Source organism: Dermacentor silvarum, chromosome 4 (genome assembly GCF_013339745.2).
Source record: "Dermacentor silvarum isolate Dsil-2018 chromosome 4, BIME_Dsil_1.4, whole genome shotgun sequence".
NCBI lineage: Eukaryota > Metazoa > Arthropoda > Arachnida > Ixodida > Ixodidae > Dermacentor > Dermacentor silvarum.
Genome location: NC_051157.2, coordinates 21,049,887 through 21,072,098, shown reverse-complemented (window position 1 = coordinate 21,072,098; position 22,212 = coordinate 21,049,887). Strand labels below are relative to the sequence as shown.

Below are 22,212 nucleotides of genomic sequence, written 5' to 3'. Positions count from 1 at the left end.
CATCGTTTCTTAAGCGCTGTTCGTTCCTGCCCAGTTTAGCACACTCCTGCTAATCCTGCTATAAGTGCGGTCCATTCGAACACTTTCACGTGCACATTATCAAACAGTGCATGCGATGTATGCATAGCTATGTGTCAAACATCTATTTTATCAATGTTTCTGACATGTCAGTAACTGCTGAGTGTCGTTTATCTGTCAGGCGACTTTCCAAATTCCGCGAATCACCATTATTGCACATTAAAAAAAAAGTTTTCATTATTTGCTTATTTACTCCTGCCAACCACCCCTTGCCTTCATTGTTCTAAACGATAATTCTCTGTTTCAGACGGTTGCTCAGGTGGGGCGATTGTTTGAATATTCAACAAAGATTAGCCCAATTTATTCCTATACTCCTTTAAAGAAAAGTCGATCCATTAATGACAGTTAGATGGAATTTTCATCTTTCCAGCTAGCCTCGAGTATCATGCCTGCGAATACGAGAGAATCCTTTGAGAAGCACGCGACCGGCCGCCATGGCCGCGCTCATCTCATGCATTCGGGTTGCCGGGTCAGCGGCGAATATCGGTCATCACGTACCGTCGTTTTCCTTGATGGCTCCCGCGTCGTGACACGCCTTGCGCGACGATCCTTGCTCCTTTCATAGCTTGGCGGGCGACCTTTCTTTGTCTGTATTTGGGCCATCCTATAAAAATAGCATATCAGTTGCTCTTACTCAAAATTTAGTTATGCTTTCATTGGCGCGACTACGCTAAACTTGGGGGTTTGTGTCCGCGGCCCGAGCTCAAGGCATTCTGGAATGAGGACGCCTCGCCAAAGCTTCATTTACCTAATAATGATGCTTATTCTCTCTCTATTTCTCTCCATTTTGGAGGTGCCCTGATTGCGAAGGTGGCAGTGGCTCTACAAGACCGGCGTAAATGGTTTATAACAGTTGAAAGTGGTGTGTCAAGTTTGCATCGTAAGTGTCAGATCATGCTTGATGGCAGCACTATTGGGACGAGGTGTGTGTTCCCCGCGAGAACACACCCGTCCCATGCCCTCTATGCTCAGTAAACCTATATACTGCTATGGGAACCTTCATTAAAAAAAGTGTGCCCTATATTACATGAAGTTGATAGGCATGAAGGTTATGGGCACATGCATTTTTCTAGTGTTTGAACAAAGAATGAAATCGTTTAATTTGGTGGAATTTAACAGACTCATCTTGGTTATCACAAACGCCTTAGGGGGTTATACGGGTTGTTTTAATGTATATATTTTTTTTCTCGTACGCATAAAGTACATGCTTGTAAGTAGTTTTTTGCGTCCCCGAAATGCAGCCGTCTTGGCTGGGAATCGGAGGCGCGACCTCGTGCTTAGCAACAAAATACCATAGCCAACACAGTGCGTAATGAATTCATTGTGATATTGATTCCACGATTTCTCATGCGCAGATGAGGTTTTATAGTTATCGCGCTGCCACTCCTATCAGCTGCAGTGTATAGCTGACAATGGTGATACCACACACGCTACTGCGGATTTCTTTCTTTCTTTTTTTTTTTTTTTGGTCCCATTTCTTCCGCCACACATACAAAGCACGTTGGATTATCAGCAACCCCGGCGAAAATTGCATATCTGCATGATATAGAATCAGGAGCTTCTGTTTGCTCTGTGAATAGTAATTTTATCTACACGCGCAGACCACGAGTACATATGGATCCGTCTGCCATTTACAAGAAAGAAGAAAAAACAAAAAAGAAAGCTGATAACTGCACTTGATAGTAGCACACGTCACTAACCTTCGTTAGAGAAGCATTCGCGGCTTGCACATAGCTGCTGGAACTAAGCCGGAATAAGCGGATAGGATTAGCTTTTCGCTGTGTTAATGGTACCCCAGCATGACTCAGCGATGTGGTGTTAAGCGTGTCTGGAGTGGCACGGAAAGCCGGTGCCAATTCGCAGGAAACGAGTGCGACTCGTGCTTTCTGCTTACAGCACTGATGGGGATAGAAACTTCGACAGAAAGCGACGGGGTTAGCCCTACTAACAGCAGGGCTTTTTCTTTCACATGAGGGGGACTAGAATAAAATGAAAGCAAGCGCACGCGTTGACATAAGTCAACATGTGCAAATGCCCAGACTGTTGTAAGGGAAAAGCCATGGATTTAGTGACTGGCGTCTCTCTTACTTTGCACTCAGCGAACAACAGCAAACTGAATTGCCTGATCATCTGCAGCAACTGCTACGCGACTTCGCAGTCGATAAGTAGCATGCCGTAACAACTTGACATAATGGCGTGCAGCAATGTGCAGGATAAACTTTAACTCCAGGAATCAAGCACAACCGTTTTGTAGTGATGTAAGAAGCCCGACGTTCGCATACCCCAAAGGAAAAGGAATGGAAGGAGCACATGTATCACAAAGAAGGGACCATTTGCAATAATGTTGCTGAGCATACGCGAGAAAAGTGTTTTTCCACCCCAAAAATACTGTACAAGACAAAGTGGTATAACGAAAAATATTTGGCATTAAACAGCTCCGTTTAATATAGCCGAACCCTGCACACCCGTATACTCTGCGGGGTCATTGAATGGCAACTATGTGTAGCAAAGTGTGTACGAACTATGAGGCCATGAAGGTTTCGGATGGAATTCTCGGAAAGCCTTAACGCTCACGCTTCCTCCGGAAGATGGGCTGTGACCACACTTTCGAGGAAGGAATGTAGTTGGTGGACGAGTTCTTGTTAAAAAACAGCCTTACAGGGCAGCCGACTTGGACTCGCGCGAGTGGTTTTTACTCGATATGCAATACTGCGAGAAGCCCTAAGCCATCTCGTTTGCAAAAAAAAAAAAAAAAAAAAAAATTAATGGTGATAAGTTAAGTCTTCCTCAATCATCGACGACAGAAGCCATGTAACCCGGCAAGCGAACCCGATTAAACCACACCGTCCAGCCACATGTCTCGGTGTCGTTTAACGCTTTTACTGCCTATTACTGCCGGGAACACTTGTCATCCAACCTCGTGGCGAGGCACGAGGGTCCAGGTTCTGGCGCTAGAGGTCGCTACGAATTTTGCAAATGGGCCATTGGAACAAAGACGTCAAGAACACGGCAGATACGTTTACATGACGTTGTCCCAATGAAGTCGAGTCGGCTTGTCGGGCAGAGATCCGGTCGTCAGGTTCATGTAAACGCTTGTGAGTCGCGCCGAGCGAGCGTCAAGTTCAGCTCAGTCAACCCGTCCGCAAAGTGTGGGCTCGGTCGGGTCATGCTGGGGTTAGCTCATGCTGCAGACTTCATCCGCTCGCGTCGAGTTTATGTATACAAAGCTTCTAACAGCCATGAGAGTCGATCATTACCGCTTAAGTAACAAACAAAGGCTCCGCGAAAGCACATTTGTAGCCGCGGAACAATGCAGCGTTAAAGAGAAAGACAATGCACCGTTGGGTACTGGATTACACAAGCGTTCGGTGCATCACGAAGCTGGTATATTTCACCAACAAGGCTGGCACTCGCTGACATCAGTGGAAGCACTTCAGGTCAAAGCAGCCTGGCTATTCCGCTTGGTCCCTTCTCTCCCACAAGTCAGCCAGATAGGATAGCGAAAGTGTTATCATAACCGAAGTGCCAGACAATCCAAGCAACCCTCAACGCTGAACTATACTCTCGCATCAGATATTCTCTATCCTTGAAGGGAACGCGTAGCAGATTGCAGCTGCACGCGTCCAGGGAAGCCGAGCGAGACGAGAGAGACCCTGGCTTCTTTTAAGGTTGCTGCGCCCCAGGAGCGACCTTGAAGGCGTGCATCAGGGGCTGATGGCACTGCCGAGAAAAGGGCGATGCGGGGGGCTGCGGGCTATTTTGGAGGTGACCACGACGGACACACGCCCTCGTCAAGTGGTGTTCTGCTCGCACACCGAGCCAACGCTTCCGTCTGACCGCGTTATTCGGGAATTTTTCATTCTTTTTCTTGTTTTTTTTTTCTTTCTTTCTTTTATGCCGTGACACACTGGCCTTGAAAGACTGCGGTTAAGCGGGAGTAGCTGCTCTCATAACGACCACCGACATTGTGCCCTTTTCGTTCTTTCACATCTTTTTCTTCCCCAACTTACATTCTTAATTCCTAACCTCAATATTCCAATAGTACCAGTAATGTAGTGGCAACATGTCCATTTCAATTATTTGACCACTCTTCTTTCTCTTGCGATACACAGTAGAGGAGCAGTCATGACTATTACTCCACCACATAACCATACTTTTCCCGAATCTTATTATTATTATTATTCTTTCACTATTTCAGTCACTTTCAGTCGGGTCCAACCGTTTCTCGTCTAAACTGCAGAACTGGCAAACGGAATCACTCTTGCACAAGTGAGAATTTTTTGCCGTGCTTTCCGGCATCCGTGCTAAACATGTAGAATACGGCAGCGCGTGTTGACAAAGAGAATGGAGCTAGTGCGGCAGCGTACGTGATACCAACTCTCGAAGTCTCATGGGCTGCCAGACTTGACCACGTCGTGTCTTCTATGGCATGTGAAAGCGTTGCCATTGCAGCAGTTTTGCGGAAACTGAATTCCTATCAGCCTCAGCCTGTTGTTCTCTTTTCAGACAGCAAGGCTGCACTGAAACTATTACTGCGCGGGTTTTTCCTTTACAAGTGCATTCAGCGTGCATTACATGCCATTAAAGAATTGCAGAAAGCCGGATTTACCATCGTGTTCCAGTGGGTAGCTTCCCATATCGGCCGCTGACAGTCTGACGCACAAAGCGCTCCAGTTCAAGCCAACGAAGAAGCCTCCCCAGAACGCAAAAATAGACATGAAGAAATCTATCTTGAGCCACTTCCGTTCGTTGTGGTCTCCCCCGCATTAACCTTGTGTACTTATAGGATTTAACAGAACTGATGCCGCTCTCCTATGCCGCATCTGTAAGGGCCAGCGCAAACACCAGCTTGGCGGTGCAAGACCGGACTGGCCTGTCATCGTCGTGTGTGCATTGTAAAGCTCTTGGTGACATTGAACATATATTAAGGTGTCTTGAATTTGAAGCAGAACGTACGATATTAAGGTGAACTCAAGCGCAAGACGGCACCACACTCAAATGCCAGTGATATTTTGTTCCCGCGACGACATTCGATATTCAAGAGGCAGGTGCTTCGGCTCCTCCTAAAGTTCCTCCGTGATACATGGTTGGAAAGTGAATGGTGAGCCGTGTGGGTCGTCGTGGTTTGGAAAACGCGCAATGTATTCAGGTCCATGTCATGTTTTTTTATATATATACCTGGTGGTGTTAGCTAGACTGCGAAGTGTTTCAGACCACATCGTGGTTGATAGGTGGCGTTCAGGCGGAGCAATTTCCGGTAACTTTTGCAAGACTAGGTCCGCCTGCAGCAAGCAACGCCCCTCCTCCTTCTCCTCAGTGTTTTAGTTTACCATTGCCGTTACACCTAGTGGTTGCGCATAATTTGTTTCGAAACTTGCATCCGAAATAACACTGATGCTATGCTGGTTTCAGTCTTCAGGCTTCTACATACCAGCCTCACTGCCTGCCGAGCGCTGCTGAGTCGCGACCTTGGTGGTGAAATCGCTTCACTGCATCTGCGACCAAAATAGTAAAAGGTCAGGGCGTTCGAGCTGCAGTCTTGCGAGAAATTTCTTACGCTTTCAGGTTGCCTTCGAGGATCTGCGTAATGCGCTCTCGATATTCCCGTTTCGCTACGCGTGCTGTCGCGGTCCAGAGCCCGCTCGGAGATCCGGTTGATGTCTTGCCACACGTTCGTGTCGCAACATGCAAACAGCGAGAGGAAGCTCGTGGCATGCGCACAGGGACCTCATTGCTTTTCCTGTGCTTTTTTTTTCTTTCTTTTTTTTTTTTTTGCATCACAGCAGCCTGCTCCAGTACGAGCCCTATAGAGAGAGAGAGACAGAAAGGGAAGGAAAGACAAGGAGGTTAGCCAGCGTAACTACTGGCTGGCTACCCTGCGCTACCCTATAAAGTTTCTATATAGGAACGAAAAATGTTAGCCTAACGTTAAGAGACAGGAAGAGAGCGGTGTGGATCAGAGAACAAACGGGGATAGCCGATATTCTAGTTGACATTAAGAGGAAAAAATGGAGCTGGACAGGACATGTAATGCGTAGGATGGATAACTGGTGGACCATCAGAGTTACAGAATAGATACCAAGAGAAGGAAAGCACACTCGAGGACGGCAGAAAACTAACTGGGGTGATGAAGTAGGAAATTTTCAGGCGCAAGTTGGAATCAGCTAGCCCAAGAGAGGGGTAATTGGAGATGGCAGGGGAGGCCTTCATCCTGCAGTGGAGATAAATATAGGCCTATGATGATGATGATGATAGGTGCGGCGCTGAAAACAGGAGAACACCAGCGACAACGCATATGCCACGATATGTCAACATTGGCCCGCGGTTTCATTGCCAAGTCTCGAACTATGCGTGTAGTTAACGAGCGTCGTCATTGCCTATAAGCATCTTACACTGTCCTCTCAGAGGGAGTGGAATCATCCTTTCATCACTTGCCACAAGGTGTAAACCAAGAGAGGAAACAGGCAAGGTCTCCCCGAGCAACAAAGGACCTAATAAAGAAGCGACGGAGCGTGATGCAGTACACAACCCGAGATCAGGTCTAACAGATCGACTGAATTGTCATAACTCACAAATATAGACAAATAACTGACATTAGAAATTATAACTTTTGATTTATTAAGCAAGCAATAAAAAAACGGAGTAAGCATGAAATCAAGGTGAATCGGCATTGGCAGGAACAATATGCAGGCAATCGAATATAAGCAGGACAATGCCATTAGCTATTTCGATTATATAAGGCCAGCGAATAAAATCGAACTGTACTATAACATCCACGTACCATGATTAGATGCTGTTGCAGAGAAGTGGAAGTCCCGGGTTGTATTCCTGTATTGTAATCCTGTATCGATGAGGTCGGATGGACAATAAATGACAATGGAACAAGCGTTGGGAGAAACTGGAATAACTGTCGATCTGATAAAAAATAGCGGGAATACTGTGCTCGGAAAGCTTGCTACCAAGCCATGACTAACAATTTACCAATATCATTGAAAAGATAAGTATGCAATCAGTCCATTCCACAATTACTAACCTATTGAGCTGAAATTTTTACGATATCAAAGAAGCCTGAGAAAAAGCTAGGATCCGCGCAATGAGCGATAAACCGAGTTCGGTTGGACTGACAGCTTGTGGACAAAGAAAAGGAACATGCAGTGTAGAGAACGCCAGAGGCCGGGCTGGTGGTGGTGATGCGATTAGAAACTTTGCTGGCATAGCATGGAGTGTGCTTGCGTAATACACACATGATTGGATATCGCAGGGGGAGGCCTTCGCCCGGCAGTGGACAAAAAGAAAGTTTGGTGATGATGACGACTTACTACAACATTTTAATACAATATTTGTTGTGCGCCAAAATACAGTGGCAGATATGACGTCAGTGTATATCTGGAGGTACCAGTATAAGCTGTCATGCCTTTTACCTCTTGGCTACACAGTGCTTCAACTATCGTTGCTTCTTTTTTTTTTTTTTAATGTCGCAATTTCGCCTGAAAGGCGAAGCATCGATTGCGATAGCAAATTGGTAGACAGGTATGCGAAGTATGGATAGCATTTTTATCGGCCATGTAAACTTGTAGACATTCGCTTACTAACTAACATAACAAGCATGGTGTCACGCGCGCACAGGCAAACATAAACACGTGTCACTCGATGACCGCGGACACTCGCTGTCAAAGCGCTGGCGGGAGTAAGAGCGGCAGCAGCAGCGAGCGAGTTGACCTTCGCGCTGCATTTCGCTTCAGCGCGAACTAAACTGCGAGAACAAAGCGCACACGAAGATTTGAGCCGTCGGCGCACCTAGACTCGGTACCCGTCGAAGATCACTTCCAAGCTGGGCCCGGGCGGCCGTGCTCAGCCGCGCCATACACTGCCGCAGCCGAAGTAAAAGCCTCCCAGTGCCTTGTGCGCGCGATGGAAGACGGCGCGCTTCCTCCCTTGCGCCCGCGGGATCGAGCCACCATCCTAGGCTCACCCTCGCACGCTTTTACTCGCACACTCAGCATACGGCGCGCAGTCACGATGTTATCGCACTTGGACTTTATATGGAACATCACGACGACGACGGCGGCGGCGGCGGAAATGCGCCTGGAGGGTAACAAAATATATCTACGCCCGGGAAACGAGGCTCGCGATCCGATGGCTTTACGTATACCTCTTGCATTCTAGAGATTCGAGTCTTGTCGTCGCGTAGAGAATTCGCAGCACTGCGAAACGCGGCTGATCCTTCTAAGTGCGCGTCCTTTGGTGCGGCTCCGCTTCCGCGGCGAGCGCTGCCTGTTCAGGCGTTGCATTCAGTGCCTCGAATGGGCACCGGGCAGCAACGACCGAGACGGCACGATCTCCTTCTGCGGCTTCCGTAGCGCGTACGCTTGGCTTCCCGCTCTTGCATGCAGGTTCTTCCGCTTTGTGGAGTTCCTCACGAGGATCTTTGTCGAGGAACTTGCGAGCTGCCTTTCGAGGCCACTCGGCAGCGACGTAGCAATGAGGAGCTGCGAAGATGGAAACGCATGACGAATAGTATAAGCTTTGTACCGAATGTAATACGAATTTAATGTGGTTGAAATAATGACATCACCGAATCGAACACTGACCGAATAGAGATGATATTGAAGAATATTCGTGGAATCGAATACATTATGAAAACAATGGATACCTTTAAGATATTTTATCAGTGCAGTAGATGGTTTTGCATTTCTTGTTTACCCATTTACGATTAGACACGCTGATCACGCCTGTGTGTTTGAAATCTGTTTGTCAGTCATACCCTTGTCAATGTGGATAATTTGATTTTTTTTAACACGAAAGTGTTTTATGCCGGGGTCCACCAAGACTTCACTGACGTATTTCCGTCACGGAAATACGTGATACAAAGAAAGAAACCAGAAACATAATACAAAGAAAGAAACCAGAAGAAAAAGTTCCACAAACATGCAAAATTTGGAAATCGAACCCACGACCTCTCGGTCCGCGACGATAGATCGCCGAGCGTTTAACCCATTGCGCCACAAACGCATTTGCAGAGAGCTACACAGACGCGCCTTATATATCTAACACTCCTCCGTGTACCCGCGCTCTTGCTCGGGGCGGTGCCGCCGCCTACGAGCAGAAAAGAGAAGTACTGCATTATGACACTAACGCGCACCGACAGTGAACGCTTCGGTGGTCTCAGCACTACGACGCCTCGATGCCAGCATTCGAAGGGACGCTGGCATCAAGAAGCACTACCAACGCCACCTAGGTGGCGTTCACCGTACTCAGCACAGCGGAGCTACGTGGCCTCCGCAATTAGCTCTGAAAATGTTTCTGAAGTTGATCGCGGAGGCTGCAATTACGACGCGCTGTACGCGATGATTTGACTCGGTGACGATTCAGTTACGTGCTTTGTCTTGCGCGTTGTATTAGTGTGTCAGTTACGTGCTTCGTCTTTCGCGTTGTGCTAGCGTGTGCAGCGTAGTGCAGCTTCCATATGCACGACGGTTGCTCATGGTCATCGACGTTGGTAGTCGTGATGGAGGAGACGTGCCACCAGGCGTCAGCGTGGGTGCATCAACGCCTAAGGGCGCTTTAGCCACAAAACACCAATAGACATTATATATCAATGTGCAATAAACATTACACTACTTCTGTGAAGACACGTTTCACTTTCGTGTTCTATACCGATTCCTATATAAGAGGGATCAACCACATTTTTTTTACGAACATGCAGCGTACGAATGTGATGTGCTGAAAAATTGTTCTGAAATAATTTTGTTTACTCTAAGGCCACCCGGGTTGTTTGCCCGGCTTGTCCGCCGTCGGAAGGGCACGACTTGTGCGGCGGCTGCAGCTTGAAGAGCCTGCGTGGTTTTGGTAAAACGCCGACATTGTTGCTGACGTCTTACTCTGGGCCGGTATTTTGTAGCGATGCCTTTCCGGTAATAATGCCTTTTCGCGCTTTGTCAGTGGTCAGAGCGACGGTCCTCTCACGTTATTAACAGCGGCTAGTATAGGATGATAAGACTGGTACAGAATAAGTCATTAGGCATCGCTACGAAATCGCGGCCCTGGTCTGTCACCATGCGTGCCAGTGCGATACACACGTTTCCGCATGAGTTGAGATGTCACGCTCTGTCGCTTCATAGAGAACATCTATTTGATCCCAGTCACGCGCTCAGCTGACAATACCGCCGCGGAGGCTACATGACTACAGCCCGAGTGCACTCGCCAATGCTGCACCGCACGCGAGTGTACGGGGTTTCTATCGGCTAAAGCGCGCATTGACGTCACTTGACGTCATGCGAACAACATGGCCGATGGCACCGCTTTCCAGAGAAAGAGCGGCGGCGGCATTTCGCCCTCTGTCAAATGAAAAATGTGACGCAAAAAGATGTCGTCTTCCTTCCTTCTATTTATTTGCGACGCTCCGTTCGTGTCACTGTGGGGCAAGCGCTACGTTCGCATTCTTTTCTTTTCTTATCTTCTGCGTTCCAGCGGGCACAAGTGCGCCTCTTCGAAGGCGTGCGTGAGAGCGGCGGAGAGGGAAGCAGAAGAGACGTGCCCCGCGACTTCCAAAAGCGGGCTAATGCGCGTAGTCAGGAAGCGCACGAGGCCTTCGCACGCGGAAACAGCTCGTCCGCCGTGAGGACTGCATCGTGCATGCCCTTCACTCTGTGTCGTGCTTCGTCCTTGATTTAGCACACGTGAACTCCCCCACCGTGCAATTTAGTGCCCACGTGGTCCCGGCATCGCGGCGGTATAAGCGGCCTCTTATGCTGACTATAACATCTGCGCATTATTAGTGAGGAAGCGAAGACCTTGAAACGTGCTCCAGATCAAGGAAACCCTTTCTGAATCTAATGTGCGACTCTAAAAGAGGCCCCCAGGCAGGTGCGGATTATGGGTCAACGTCCTCAGTTGCGAGTCAGCTGCCGCGAAGAAAATAGGTGGGCGCCACATTCTCAGTAAATGAGTGCTTTTTCTTTGCAAGAAAGCCACCTTCAAGTCATAGTCATGAGCCTGCTAGTGGTTCTTGGAATATTTTTTCCTCTTTTCACCCGAAGCGTTAATAACACCAGAGTCCTTTAATATTAAAGTACTCTGACAACACGGAGGCAAAATGAACCCAGATGATGTAGATGACTTTTTTATTATTCATAAACAGGACATGAGAGTATAATGTACTTCCGTAGCAATTTCATTGTATGCTGTTCATTGTTCAGCAAAATGCAACTGCTTTCTGACGAGAGGTTCTCTGTCAGCGAAGACTTACCTATCTGGCTGCTTGTGGGCATAGTTTTATTTGGAATGTGCAGACTGTTCAGTCACTATTGACTAAACGGGCGTGAGTTAGGCAGCAAAACCTTTGCTCGGTTAATGTACGCCGGTTTCTCTGCTTCATGGAGAGCTCACTGGTGAAGCGGTCGCGATAACAGCGTGTAATTAAAAAGCTCGCGTTCCTTGACACTGCCTTCGTCGTTTGCACCCGGTTCGTTTCAGCCTCGGCGCGAGTGGTTAGCCCGCACACCAAACACCTTTCGGCCGCACAATGCGCAGGTCTTTCAACTGTCGCAAACAAGCGTGGAAACATTGCAGTGCCGCCCTCCTTGGACATTCGAGCTGCAGAGTCTTCTAGCGCTTGCTTGCGACGGCATACAGCGCGCACCCTACGGCGACTCACAGCTGGATCCTCTTGGAAGGGGGAGGGGGGACGTTGTTAGGCTAGTCAGTGCTTGCCTAATGAAATAATGTATCGCCAGGGCCCAACCACAAAGAAAGACACACAGACACGCAACGTCACAAGCGATTTGAAAAGTGCCCCCGGTTACGCTTGTGAAAGATAGTTAGGGGCTGCTTTCTTAGAACAAATTTGCAACAGGCCATTTACTGAGTACATCCTCAAACAATTATTCAGTCATTCAATTACCTTCCAATCCCGGAAATGATTTCTTGGCACGTATAAGTATACAACTTTAACATAAACGTGAGACTCGCGCTCGTTTTCGTACGTCATTTGAAGTAGACGACGTTTAGACGGTGTTTGGCGTTGGCTGACGGTCCCATTTCACCGCAGTCAACCACCAGTTGTTGCCACTCGAGCCCGAGCGGTCATTACGAGTTTACGTAGCTGGTGAGATACCATGGTGCCGGGTGATCAAGAGGTTCTGGGCGACGCCCAAAAAGAGCAAAAAAGAAAAAAAAAAGGTTTATTTACAGCATTTACATTTTGAGAGATTCAATGTACGAGCATGAACGAGCACTCTCACAGCACTGAAGGTCCGCTTTTTAAGCCCTTCCTTTCCCCCCTTTCTCTCGTAGGGGAATTCACTGTTGTTCTCGTCCAACCACAATCGCCGAAACGTTCGCAAAATCCCGCCCCTGACGTTGCACTCTCCAAGGTTGCGAAACCGCCCCCATGCACATACGGACGACAACCGCTTGACGACTTGGGGGCCTCAACTTTTATCCGTTCCCCACGGAAAGTCTTGCCGTTGGCCCTTTGCAAGAACGATGGGGCTTTTCATGAAGACCCGCTTGACAGATAGATGGGCCTCCACGCTAAATAGCATTTCCACGAAGGGCGGCGTTGTCGTCGTTTCAAGTGAACTCTTTTGCTTGACTGTCCCAGTCCATACCGTGACGGAAAAGAGCGTCCAGTCGTTTAGCGACGCACGAGATCGAGGACTCAGAATTCGTCTCGCCCATCAGCTCTGAGCTGTCGGACAGCCGAAGATAAGAAACATAATGACATGTCCATTAGTCTCAGGTGACGCTGGTCTAGTCACCAGCTCCCTGACCATGCAAAGACGAAGGGGTATGAATGGCATTTCATCGCTGCAAGCTTGCCAGTGCAGGATTATTTGACGAGAACAGCCGCCGGGCACAACTGTGCTAAATGCCAACGGTGGTACGTACTATTTTAGTGACGATCCATGTCTGCTTGAAACTGTGAACCATGTACTGTGTGTTTGGTCCTCAATACGTGCACGATTGACAGACTTAGACTGCGGCCCTAAAGTATTTTTTTTTATCGGAAACGTGTGGAGAAAACGAATGGCGAATATTTTCGCTCTGGTGCGGCACACGACTTCATGCGCGTGTCTACAGTATCGATCAGTGTCGACCGCAGTGTTTTTTCATAGAAACCGCGGCGTGAACAGTTACTGAAAAACGGGTTGGTAAGTGCGTTTGTAAAGGCAGTATCGAACTTCTGTTCATTGCATTCGTAACAATGAATTCATAACATTCATAGCATTCGTAACATTGAATTACCTTTCCTTTTTTTCAGTGTTCACCATTGCATTCCCATGCCTTAAATAGCTGGATATTTAAGAGTGCTGCATCTTGGGCGAGTTGATAATTCATATTGTGTGGTAATGTGCTTGAAGACACGGAGTGCAAGTGAGGTACACAAGGGCACATACGGGAGCGCCTCACCAATCGCATTCCCACACAGCATGAATTATCAACACAATTGGTTATTTAGTACTCCACGCAATTACCATGTATTTGGTGTTCAGTGATTTGCCACTGACTGTAGTGCTTTATCCTGTCCTGTTCACAGCTGGCGGTGGCAGATTTCTGTATCAGTCGACGCTTTCTTCTTGTCTCGCAGGTGCCCCAGCCGGAGCAACCGTGGCCCCTCGCTGCGAGCAGTTCGAGGTAGAGGCGCCCTCCGAGGAGAGTCGTGGCCAGAGACCATGCTCCAGGGGCCCTTCGGCAAGCACCAAGAGCAGAAGCATGTGTGGCCGGCGCTTGTGTATGTGTCTCTATATACTCGCCCCGTTCTACGCATGCCAGAACAAGCTTTACTGCACCCCGGTAACAGAGAGCTTCCTTCAGCATATAATTACGGATGTAGCAGGACAGAAAAGTTTCGGGAGACGATGATAACACGGGAACAGCTGCTTCGGGGACGACACCTTGTGGCGCGATGTGTAGCACGTGGCGTAGTATGGGTTATTGGTACAACAGGAGTAGATGATATCTCAATCGAAATTTAGACGAAGAAGTGGAGCTGTGAGCAGTTTAAGAAATGCGTAAAACAGGTAACTGGTGGTTTACTATAGTAACACAGCGGGTGACGGGAGGGTAGAAAACGCTGCCGAGGGCGGTGGAGATGGATGTATAGATTAGATGACGAAGATATTGAAGTTTTTCCGCAATTCTGTAATGTGGGCGCCCTGGGAAGCTTGGTAGAAAAAAGAAAAGAAAGTAAACTCCCATCCACAAGCCATATTTTGGATTTATAATCGACAGCGGCACTGGAATGTCGCGGGGCTATTTGAGCTCTGATTCATCCCTAGCTACCTTGAATACCACTGGTGGTATAGCAAATTGGCTGTTTGAGTAGATGACTCTCCACTGGTTTTGTGTTCTTACATCCGAGTTTTGTGCTGTGCACAAAGTCTGATTGCCTTGTACGCCGCTCGCGAATCCCTTCAAACGTTTAACCGTTCGTGGAAAACAACACGAACGTCTTGCGTTTCCGGATCGTGTTGTCGGCAGGACATCCTGACAACCCCCTGGATTCGCGCATGACTGTATGTGCAGAGTCAAACTAACGAAAGCTACCCTCAAAATATTGTGGTTGGCGCGCAGAAGTCTCTTTTCGAACTGGCAATGACTCATTAAACTGACACCACGACCTGAACAGGCACAGGAAGAGCCACGCAAAGGCGGAAGTTGGCATGTCGGTGTTTTCGTTGCTTGTCTCGATGTAACAGGATGCTTTAACTTTGAAAATCACGTCACCGAAATCAGTGCCACCCGAGCATGCACCGTCGCCGACGTCTTGCTGGGCGTCCTTGTGAAGTTCGCGCGGCAGGGTGTTAATTGTTTGTCGTTGGCGAAGTTGCATATCGGCGTCTTCCTGTGTTGACAATGAGCGATGGTGAGTCGCGGACGTCATGCCGATACAACGAACACCGACTGCAACATGTAGCTGTCGTTGTTCTGCATGTAGGAACACCACTCGAGGGCTGGCTAGCAAATTGGGAAGGAACGATATTAGCATTTATCGAGGACAAGAAAATTTTGAATACTTCCTTCTTCTCCATCGTGTTAGATGTTATCCAAGCGTATTGTATTGTTGATCATGTTTAGGCGATTTTAAAAAGTTGCTTCATGTTCTTGTTGGAGGATAACGTGTTGTGGGCGGCTACAGAAAGTGTGACAATTTCTCAACGCACACTCCCTCCTGTATTGAAGTTTCGACAAGTACTATTCTTACTTGTTGAATTCCTCGTTTATACTAGCCCGAACGAGTAACAGTGGAATGCATTTGGTGGCGTAAATAATATCTCGGGGAATACCCATACACCGGTACGGCACATATTCGCACGTTTTCGAACGTCCCAAGGGCTTCTATCTTGCCAGTCATGCAATGATTCGAATATTCTTGTATGTATGTATGTATGTATGTATGTATGTATGTATGTATATATATATATATATATATATATATATATATATATATATAAAAGAGGTGGAAGGTGATTTAACCTCTAGTTGACGTCGATCCAAGACAATGTCTTTCTGAGCGAGTTGTTGGTGAGAATGGGGTGTATGAGCCATATAATATAAATTACTGTGAGAGCCACGCTGTAGCGACAACGTCTGATCGACGTCAACTATAGAAGTTCAGTCGCCTTCCAACATATGTTGCGTACTGAGCCGCGCTTCCCGCTCTTTCGGTATCTCGGCTGTTCTCCGAACAAACCTGTTCTCCTGGAGCAGAGCTTACCGCTCTTGGGGCGTCTCAGCAATTCGCGCATGCACGTTGAGCGTCCCTAATCGTCTGGAGTCGAGCTGCCAGGTGCTCGGCAGTTTTACAGCAGCTTTCTTCGCCACATAGCCGGCATCTGGCAGCCTCTGCACGTTTCTTCTCCTGATCTCCAAAGTCAGCATTGGTCGGCAATTTCTTCGGGTGCAGCATGGCAGGGCTGCGAAAGGCGAGTAGCGAGCGAGTGCAAAATCGAAAGGAAGATTATACTTGACAAGCTGCACACAAGATTTCCAAACGCGTTCGTGGAACAGATAATGTTCCCCAAGGGCTGCCGAGCATAGTCCGTAAGGAAATGTCACGCCTTTTACTCGCATATCTATACGCGACACTGAACTCAGACATGTGGCAGAAGATTCCTGAACGGTGAAAAAGACGAACAGGTGGAGCAATTGTCGGCGCTGACTGCCAGGCTAACACCGCCTGTAATAAACATCATAACCAAACAACCAACTAACCATCCGAGCACCCGTCTCGTTCTGGAAATTTATTTAATGTTTGGTAGACAACATGAGGGGACCGCATGATCTTTCACAATAAAAATAAGAGCATCACACGAAGTGCAGACACGCAGAACTGCACTTTTTCGTGAATTAATATCAGTGGAATCAATAGTAACAAAATAAAATAAAAAGTAATAGCAAAATAAAATAAACAAAAATGAAAAAGGAAGGAAAAATAATACAATCACTGACAAAACTAGAAGCTCATGTAAATACACAATACGTATGAGATTTGAACACTATTACATCAATAATGCAAATAAATCATTATTACACACGTAAATAAAATCCAAGTCACGATCGCAGAGCTTCATTAAGGATCCGGGGGATTACGCTGCGTAACATTTGATCGCCATTGCAAAGTTTGATCGTTTTAGTTGCATATTTCAATGTTCACAACGTCTTGTGACATAAGTGGCTATGTTATCACGTAAATTAACAAGTTTTAATAAGTTATCGTTTTCATACTTCAATTCATTTTTCAAAGCCTCTTAGAGGCGATAATCAAAAAGGTTTACCAAGCTGATTAAATAGCACTTCTGTAGCAAAGTATCCACAGCCTTGTTCAGCTGGAAAATTGGAAATGATGCGGAGTATTCTACTTTCGAGGCCGCATTTCTATGGGGGCGAAATGCAAAAACACCCGTGTACTTAGATATAGGCGCACGTTAAAGAACCCCAGGTAGTCAAAATTAATCCAAAGTCCCCCACTACGGCGTGCCTCATAATCATATCATGTTATTGGCACTGAAAGCCCCATAATTGATTTTTTTTAAGCCGAGTAAGTTTATTATTATTTGAACATATTGTATTTCACCATATGAGAAAACAAAGTAGAACAAAGTATGTTCAAAAGAAGTAAATAATTATAGATCAATACTCTTGTTTTTATTGGAAATATGTCTTGATTGCGGTAAATTAAGCCTATAGTGCACGCCATCCTTCCAGCAACATTTTCCACGTCAAAGCATATTTTCAGAAAATATTACACCAAGTGTTTATAGCTTACTGTTTCGATCTGATCGTTATAGCTCCCCCGGTGTATGCTGAAATTTCCCCAGCACGAGCGCGATGTGGTGCTTCTCCACGGGCTGAAGGTGCGGAGTCACCGTGCACGGCACTCTATCGCGAGAGGAGAGTAGGAGGAGCACCGGACTTGAAACTGCACTACCTTCAGGATCGGCCCACATTTTAGACTGTACTGTCTCAGAGATCGACCCACGAAAGGAGCTAGAAACACGCATACCCGGTACAGAAAAAAAAAAAAGGGGGGGGGGGGGGGGGGTAACTCGCCAAGAAGGACATTATCTTAAAAAAAAAAAAAAAAAAAAGAGCGCAGCTTCACTGACTTAACGTTGCAAAAACTGATGAAACATCGGAGCTGGTGGCTTCAACTTGGCTTTTATTTAGCTTTAACTCCACCGTTTTCTTAGCTTTTAAGTTGACTCAATCTCCTCTTCTTTATTCTCTTCATCGCCCTCAGGCATCTCCCCAAGCTTGTTCCAATCAACCTGAATGTTATAGAATTTATACAGCGGTGTTCCAACCAAGTACTCCAACCACGCCTTTATATGACTCTTTTTAACTAGTCCACTCTTATACACGGGTTTACACATCAGTTTTCGCTTGATGTAACATCGATGGCAACGTCGTCTGACACACTCCTAGGCAGGCAGTCGACTGTCGCTTGCTCGATGGGCACATTCACGACCTGGCCTCGTATCCCATATTGTCCATTGCCATGAGTCTATCTTCTAATGCTCAGGAAGGGGAGGCGAGGTGCAATCAGTCGCTCTTCCACGTCGTTGAGCTTTGGTAGATGCGATGGTATTAGTGGGTATCGGTAGCCATTCGTCACACTCAATGGCGGTAGCTTGCCAGAGAGCAAAGCTTCTTTACAAGTCCTGCACACGTCCATCCCGCGGCTATACATCTGGCACTCCGGCAAATGCCTTCTCTAGAACCTCAATGCCATTAGCTCGCTGATTTTCATTTCGCACACCACTCAGCTTGCTCGAATTCGTGTTAAACCACAGCCAATCACAAACTTTACAGCTATGGCCAAACTCAACGTTAAGGAACTCACGCCTGAACCGCCCGTCGGCTCCGGCTGTAGCCACTCTCTCTCTCGGCGGCGGAAATTTTCCAAGACTCGCAAGCCAAGGTCGGATTCTTTTCGTTGCTGGGCGGCCGAACGTCTGTCTTCCCGATGAGTCTCCTCCTACCATTTTCGCGACGCCGCCTGCCTCACTCGAAACTCGGGGTCTTCGGATCTTCGCCGTCGCTTAGCCTCGGCTCCCCTTGCTCGGAACTCTGGGTCGGCGCGTTGTCGTTGGGCCCACGCTCGAGCAGCTTCCCGTCGTCTTTCCTGCCGCGCCGCTTCTTCTTCCGGAGACAGTTGCTTCTTCGTTGTCGCGATACTTGTCGCCGAACGTCGGAATGCTCTGCGCCGACAGTGCACCTGTCACTCGGCGCGCGCTAAGAAGGCGCTTTAATTCTCATCGTCACCACTCTCCGACCAACTGTGGCTGGCGCACGCTTCGCAAAAATGATCAACGCTTGGCACGGTTCAACCTCGGCCTTAAACAGCTCCGCTGTTAAAAAAGGCAGGGAAGCCCATCCCTCATGTGTCATGTTTATGCCTACTCGATTTTTGCAGTGATTTTCCAGGACACCACACACGTTTTCATAGGAGGTTCCTAATTTGCACCGCTAAATGAAAAGTCGCAGCGTTTCTCAACTTTTTTTCTTTACATAACACTTGTTGTTTGTCTATTACTTATATCATAATAGTATTTGCTCTTATGCTTCGTGCTTTCAGCTACTTACAGCGTGGAACATATTGAACTTCAAGCGTTAATATAATTTGGGTACGAATCCCGCTTAATCTGTCGTCTTCCGTTCTGTTGCAGGTATCTCGGCGTGCGCCGTGGTATCTCTGCTCCTCATCGTCTTAGGCGTGGGCGTCCTCCTTGGCTTCGACCACGTGTTTAGGTACATTCTTAACAAGGTGAGTGTCATCTATGGATGTGGATGAGTTGTCACAGTGCTTGGCTGTATCACGTATAACCCATGTCGGTTATCTTGAGCGAGGTGAGAGTATGTTTAAATTATGGAGTTTACATAATCTACTGCTAGGTCAAATAGTATACCGGTACGCCATTCTGAATTTCATGGGCTTTGTATTTGCTATAGGTGATTGCGGACGCTCTAAACCACAAGCCTCGTGATCGAACAGGGCCTACTTGTTTCGCTCACCGATTTTTTTTTCTTCTTTATTATTATTCTGGGTTGTCACATGGCACAATGTGGCTTGCGACTTAGATTCTGTAAAGCAGCCTCAAGGCACTACGTTGCTATAACGAAACAGTGGCCATATTCAGAGGCGTTCAAGATTAATACAATACAGGACCGATAGTAGCTTAAAGGCGCACATATGTGGCTATTTTGGCACCGGCTTTTCATAGCGTCAAAGTAAGCAGCCATCGCTTTCCTCGCTATCCAGCACGTGCTCTTCAAGTTTCTGCCCTGGCTTATCACTGACCACTATCACTATTGGCCAAAACAGAACAAACCGCGCGTCGAGCCAACGCCTTCCAGTTTCAGGGCACACTATTCACGCGGCATGTACGCCGTACAGTGCGTCGGCATGCATTGAGTAAACACGTAAACAGGGGTGCAATGCGCTACAGTAATGATGCGACACGCTCGCCATGTGACAAGGGGCTCACTAGCACTATACCCGTCACCCAACGACGTCCCGAAGCTGTCTCAAATGCGACGAAGAAATAAAAACAAAGGTGAAAACAAGTCATATGTCTGCGGGCATCGCAACTCCTCACCCTTCGATGCGCACGTAAATTACCGTAAAGAACGCGCGGGTGAAGTATAGAGTTGGAAATAGAATTGGAAAGCCAATATTAAAGGAAAGTGAAATGGACTGAAGGGAAGTGGTCTGCGCAAAAGCTTCGGCGCCTCTTGTAGACGTTACACGCAGTAGCGTACCCAGGATCTCTGCCAGGGGGGAGAGGGTTGACAGTTTGCCAATACCATCTAAATAGCACTAATTTCAATTTCTTCACGGGAAATTGTCAAAAAATGCGCTTTTTGTGAGTGTGCAGACGATTGCGCGTCTTACATCTTAGTTACAGTACTCAAATGCGCAAGGAAAGAAAAGGGGTGTTAAGTCGGCCTCAGGGGGGGGGGGGGTTACTGTTCCCACTGCTTTTTTTTTTTTTTAACTTTAAATATATATTCTTCATTGAAGCAACCGTGTTGGTTGAAGTAAGGTTTTCTAGTGAAACAGTGCGTATAATAAAGCTAACGGAATACATTTATTCCAGTCGCAAGTGGTAAAACATCGTTCCACTCCGATGTGCATTTTCATAACGCGTTATACTCTAATGCTGGCTGCCCTTCTTTCGATGCGCGCTGAATTATGCATGCGGCGCGCTTGCAGGAGGTGTCTCTGTCGGAGCACTCGCGGGCCTTCCCGATGTGGAAGGACACAAACCACGAAACCAAAATCCGCTTTTTCTTCTTCAACGTCACCAATCCCAACGGGGTACTCATCGGCGAGAAGCCGTCCGTCAAGGAAGTCGGCCCCTACACCTACAGGTGGGTCATTCCATCCATGCACGCTCCGTATACTGAGTTCGGAATATTCCAGAAAGAGGAAAAGGAACGGCTTAGGCCGGGGCCAGCGTTCCGAGCTTAAGCTGTACTAGATGTGTTACGCGATCGCCTATAACATGTATTCATGACGTTCTTCTTTTTCCTGCCAATCGTAACTGCAGTGGCGATATTGTTTTATTGGAACTCGTTATACCTCTATGACAACGGCCCAACCTGTATATAGGTATAATGAATTGTATATACCAGTATAACGTTATCTATATCGTACTATAACGTTCTCTTTCTCTCTCTCTCTCTCTCTCTCTCTCTCTGTGTGTGTGTGTGTGTGCGTGCGTGTGTGCGTGCGTGTGTGCGTGCGTGCGTGCGTGCGTGCGTGCGTTATGCCTTTATATAGGTATAACTAACGCAGGACGCTGCCTGAAGCCTCCTTTCTTCCAACAAAAACACAGACCAAGCGCTTATCACTTTTAATTACTACCGATGATGTAACTGTCAGCACTAACGTGGGGCGTGTTCTAGTTGGCGTTATGTCAATGTGGTCGTCTGTAGTAATGGAAAATAAATTGTATACTTAGATCCATGTTCAGAAATATTATCTTACGTAAGACCATTCTTTGTTTGTTTGTTTTTTACTAGCCAGTGTTCAGGCGCCCGCCAGTCACGATAATGATCACAGTGATAATGATACCATCTCCACGGCGTCTACGGCACTTGCACAAGAAGCGTTTTATGAGTGCTGGCCCAAAATATCTTATATAGGCGTAGCGTTAGCGGCGTGGTGGGAGTAACGAACGAACGTTTATCTTTCACTTTAAGGCGAACTACATGAGACCTCGCAGCAAGGAAGGGGACATTGAAAAATAAATTAAAAAAAAGGAAGATCAAACAACCTAAAGCCGCCTCTCTTTTTAAATTATTTTTTAGCTCCATTCCTTTGTGCACATTTAAGCAGTTGTGCCTGTAAAGTAAGTCATGTAAGGCTGAGCGTCACGGTATACGGTCTGTTCCGGTTTCTTTCCACAGGGCTGACTGGGTAAAACACAACATAACATTCCATGACAATGGCACAATGTCCTACAAAGAGACCAAGCGCTACTATTTCGACAGACAGAGTTCTGTGGGACCAGAGTCTGACGAAATCATGACCGTCAACGTGCCTTTTGTGGTGAGTGTATAATTTCGTGGTGAGTTCCTTTTGTGGTGAGCCCTAATAAAGTATTTGAATTTTTAACTTTA

General features: G+C 47.2%; 1 protein-coding gene across 1 annotated transcript in view; it reads left to right on the top strand.

Moving 5' to 3' along the window:
- LOC119449601 (scavenger receptor class B member 1-like) overlaps positions 1 to 22,212 on the top strand; it is a 51,922-nt gene that overhangs the window by 19,367 nt on the left and 10,343 nt on the right. Inside the window, 4 exon segments of the mRNA XM_037712814.2 lie at positions 13,670 to 13,813; positions 19,254 to 19,351; positions 20,801 to 20,958; positions 22,000 to 22,141. Of these exon segments, the coding sequence (XP_037568742.2) occupies positions 13,670 to 13,813; positions 19,254 to 19,351; positions 20,801 to 20,958; positions 22,000 to 22,141 (542 nt within the window).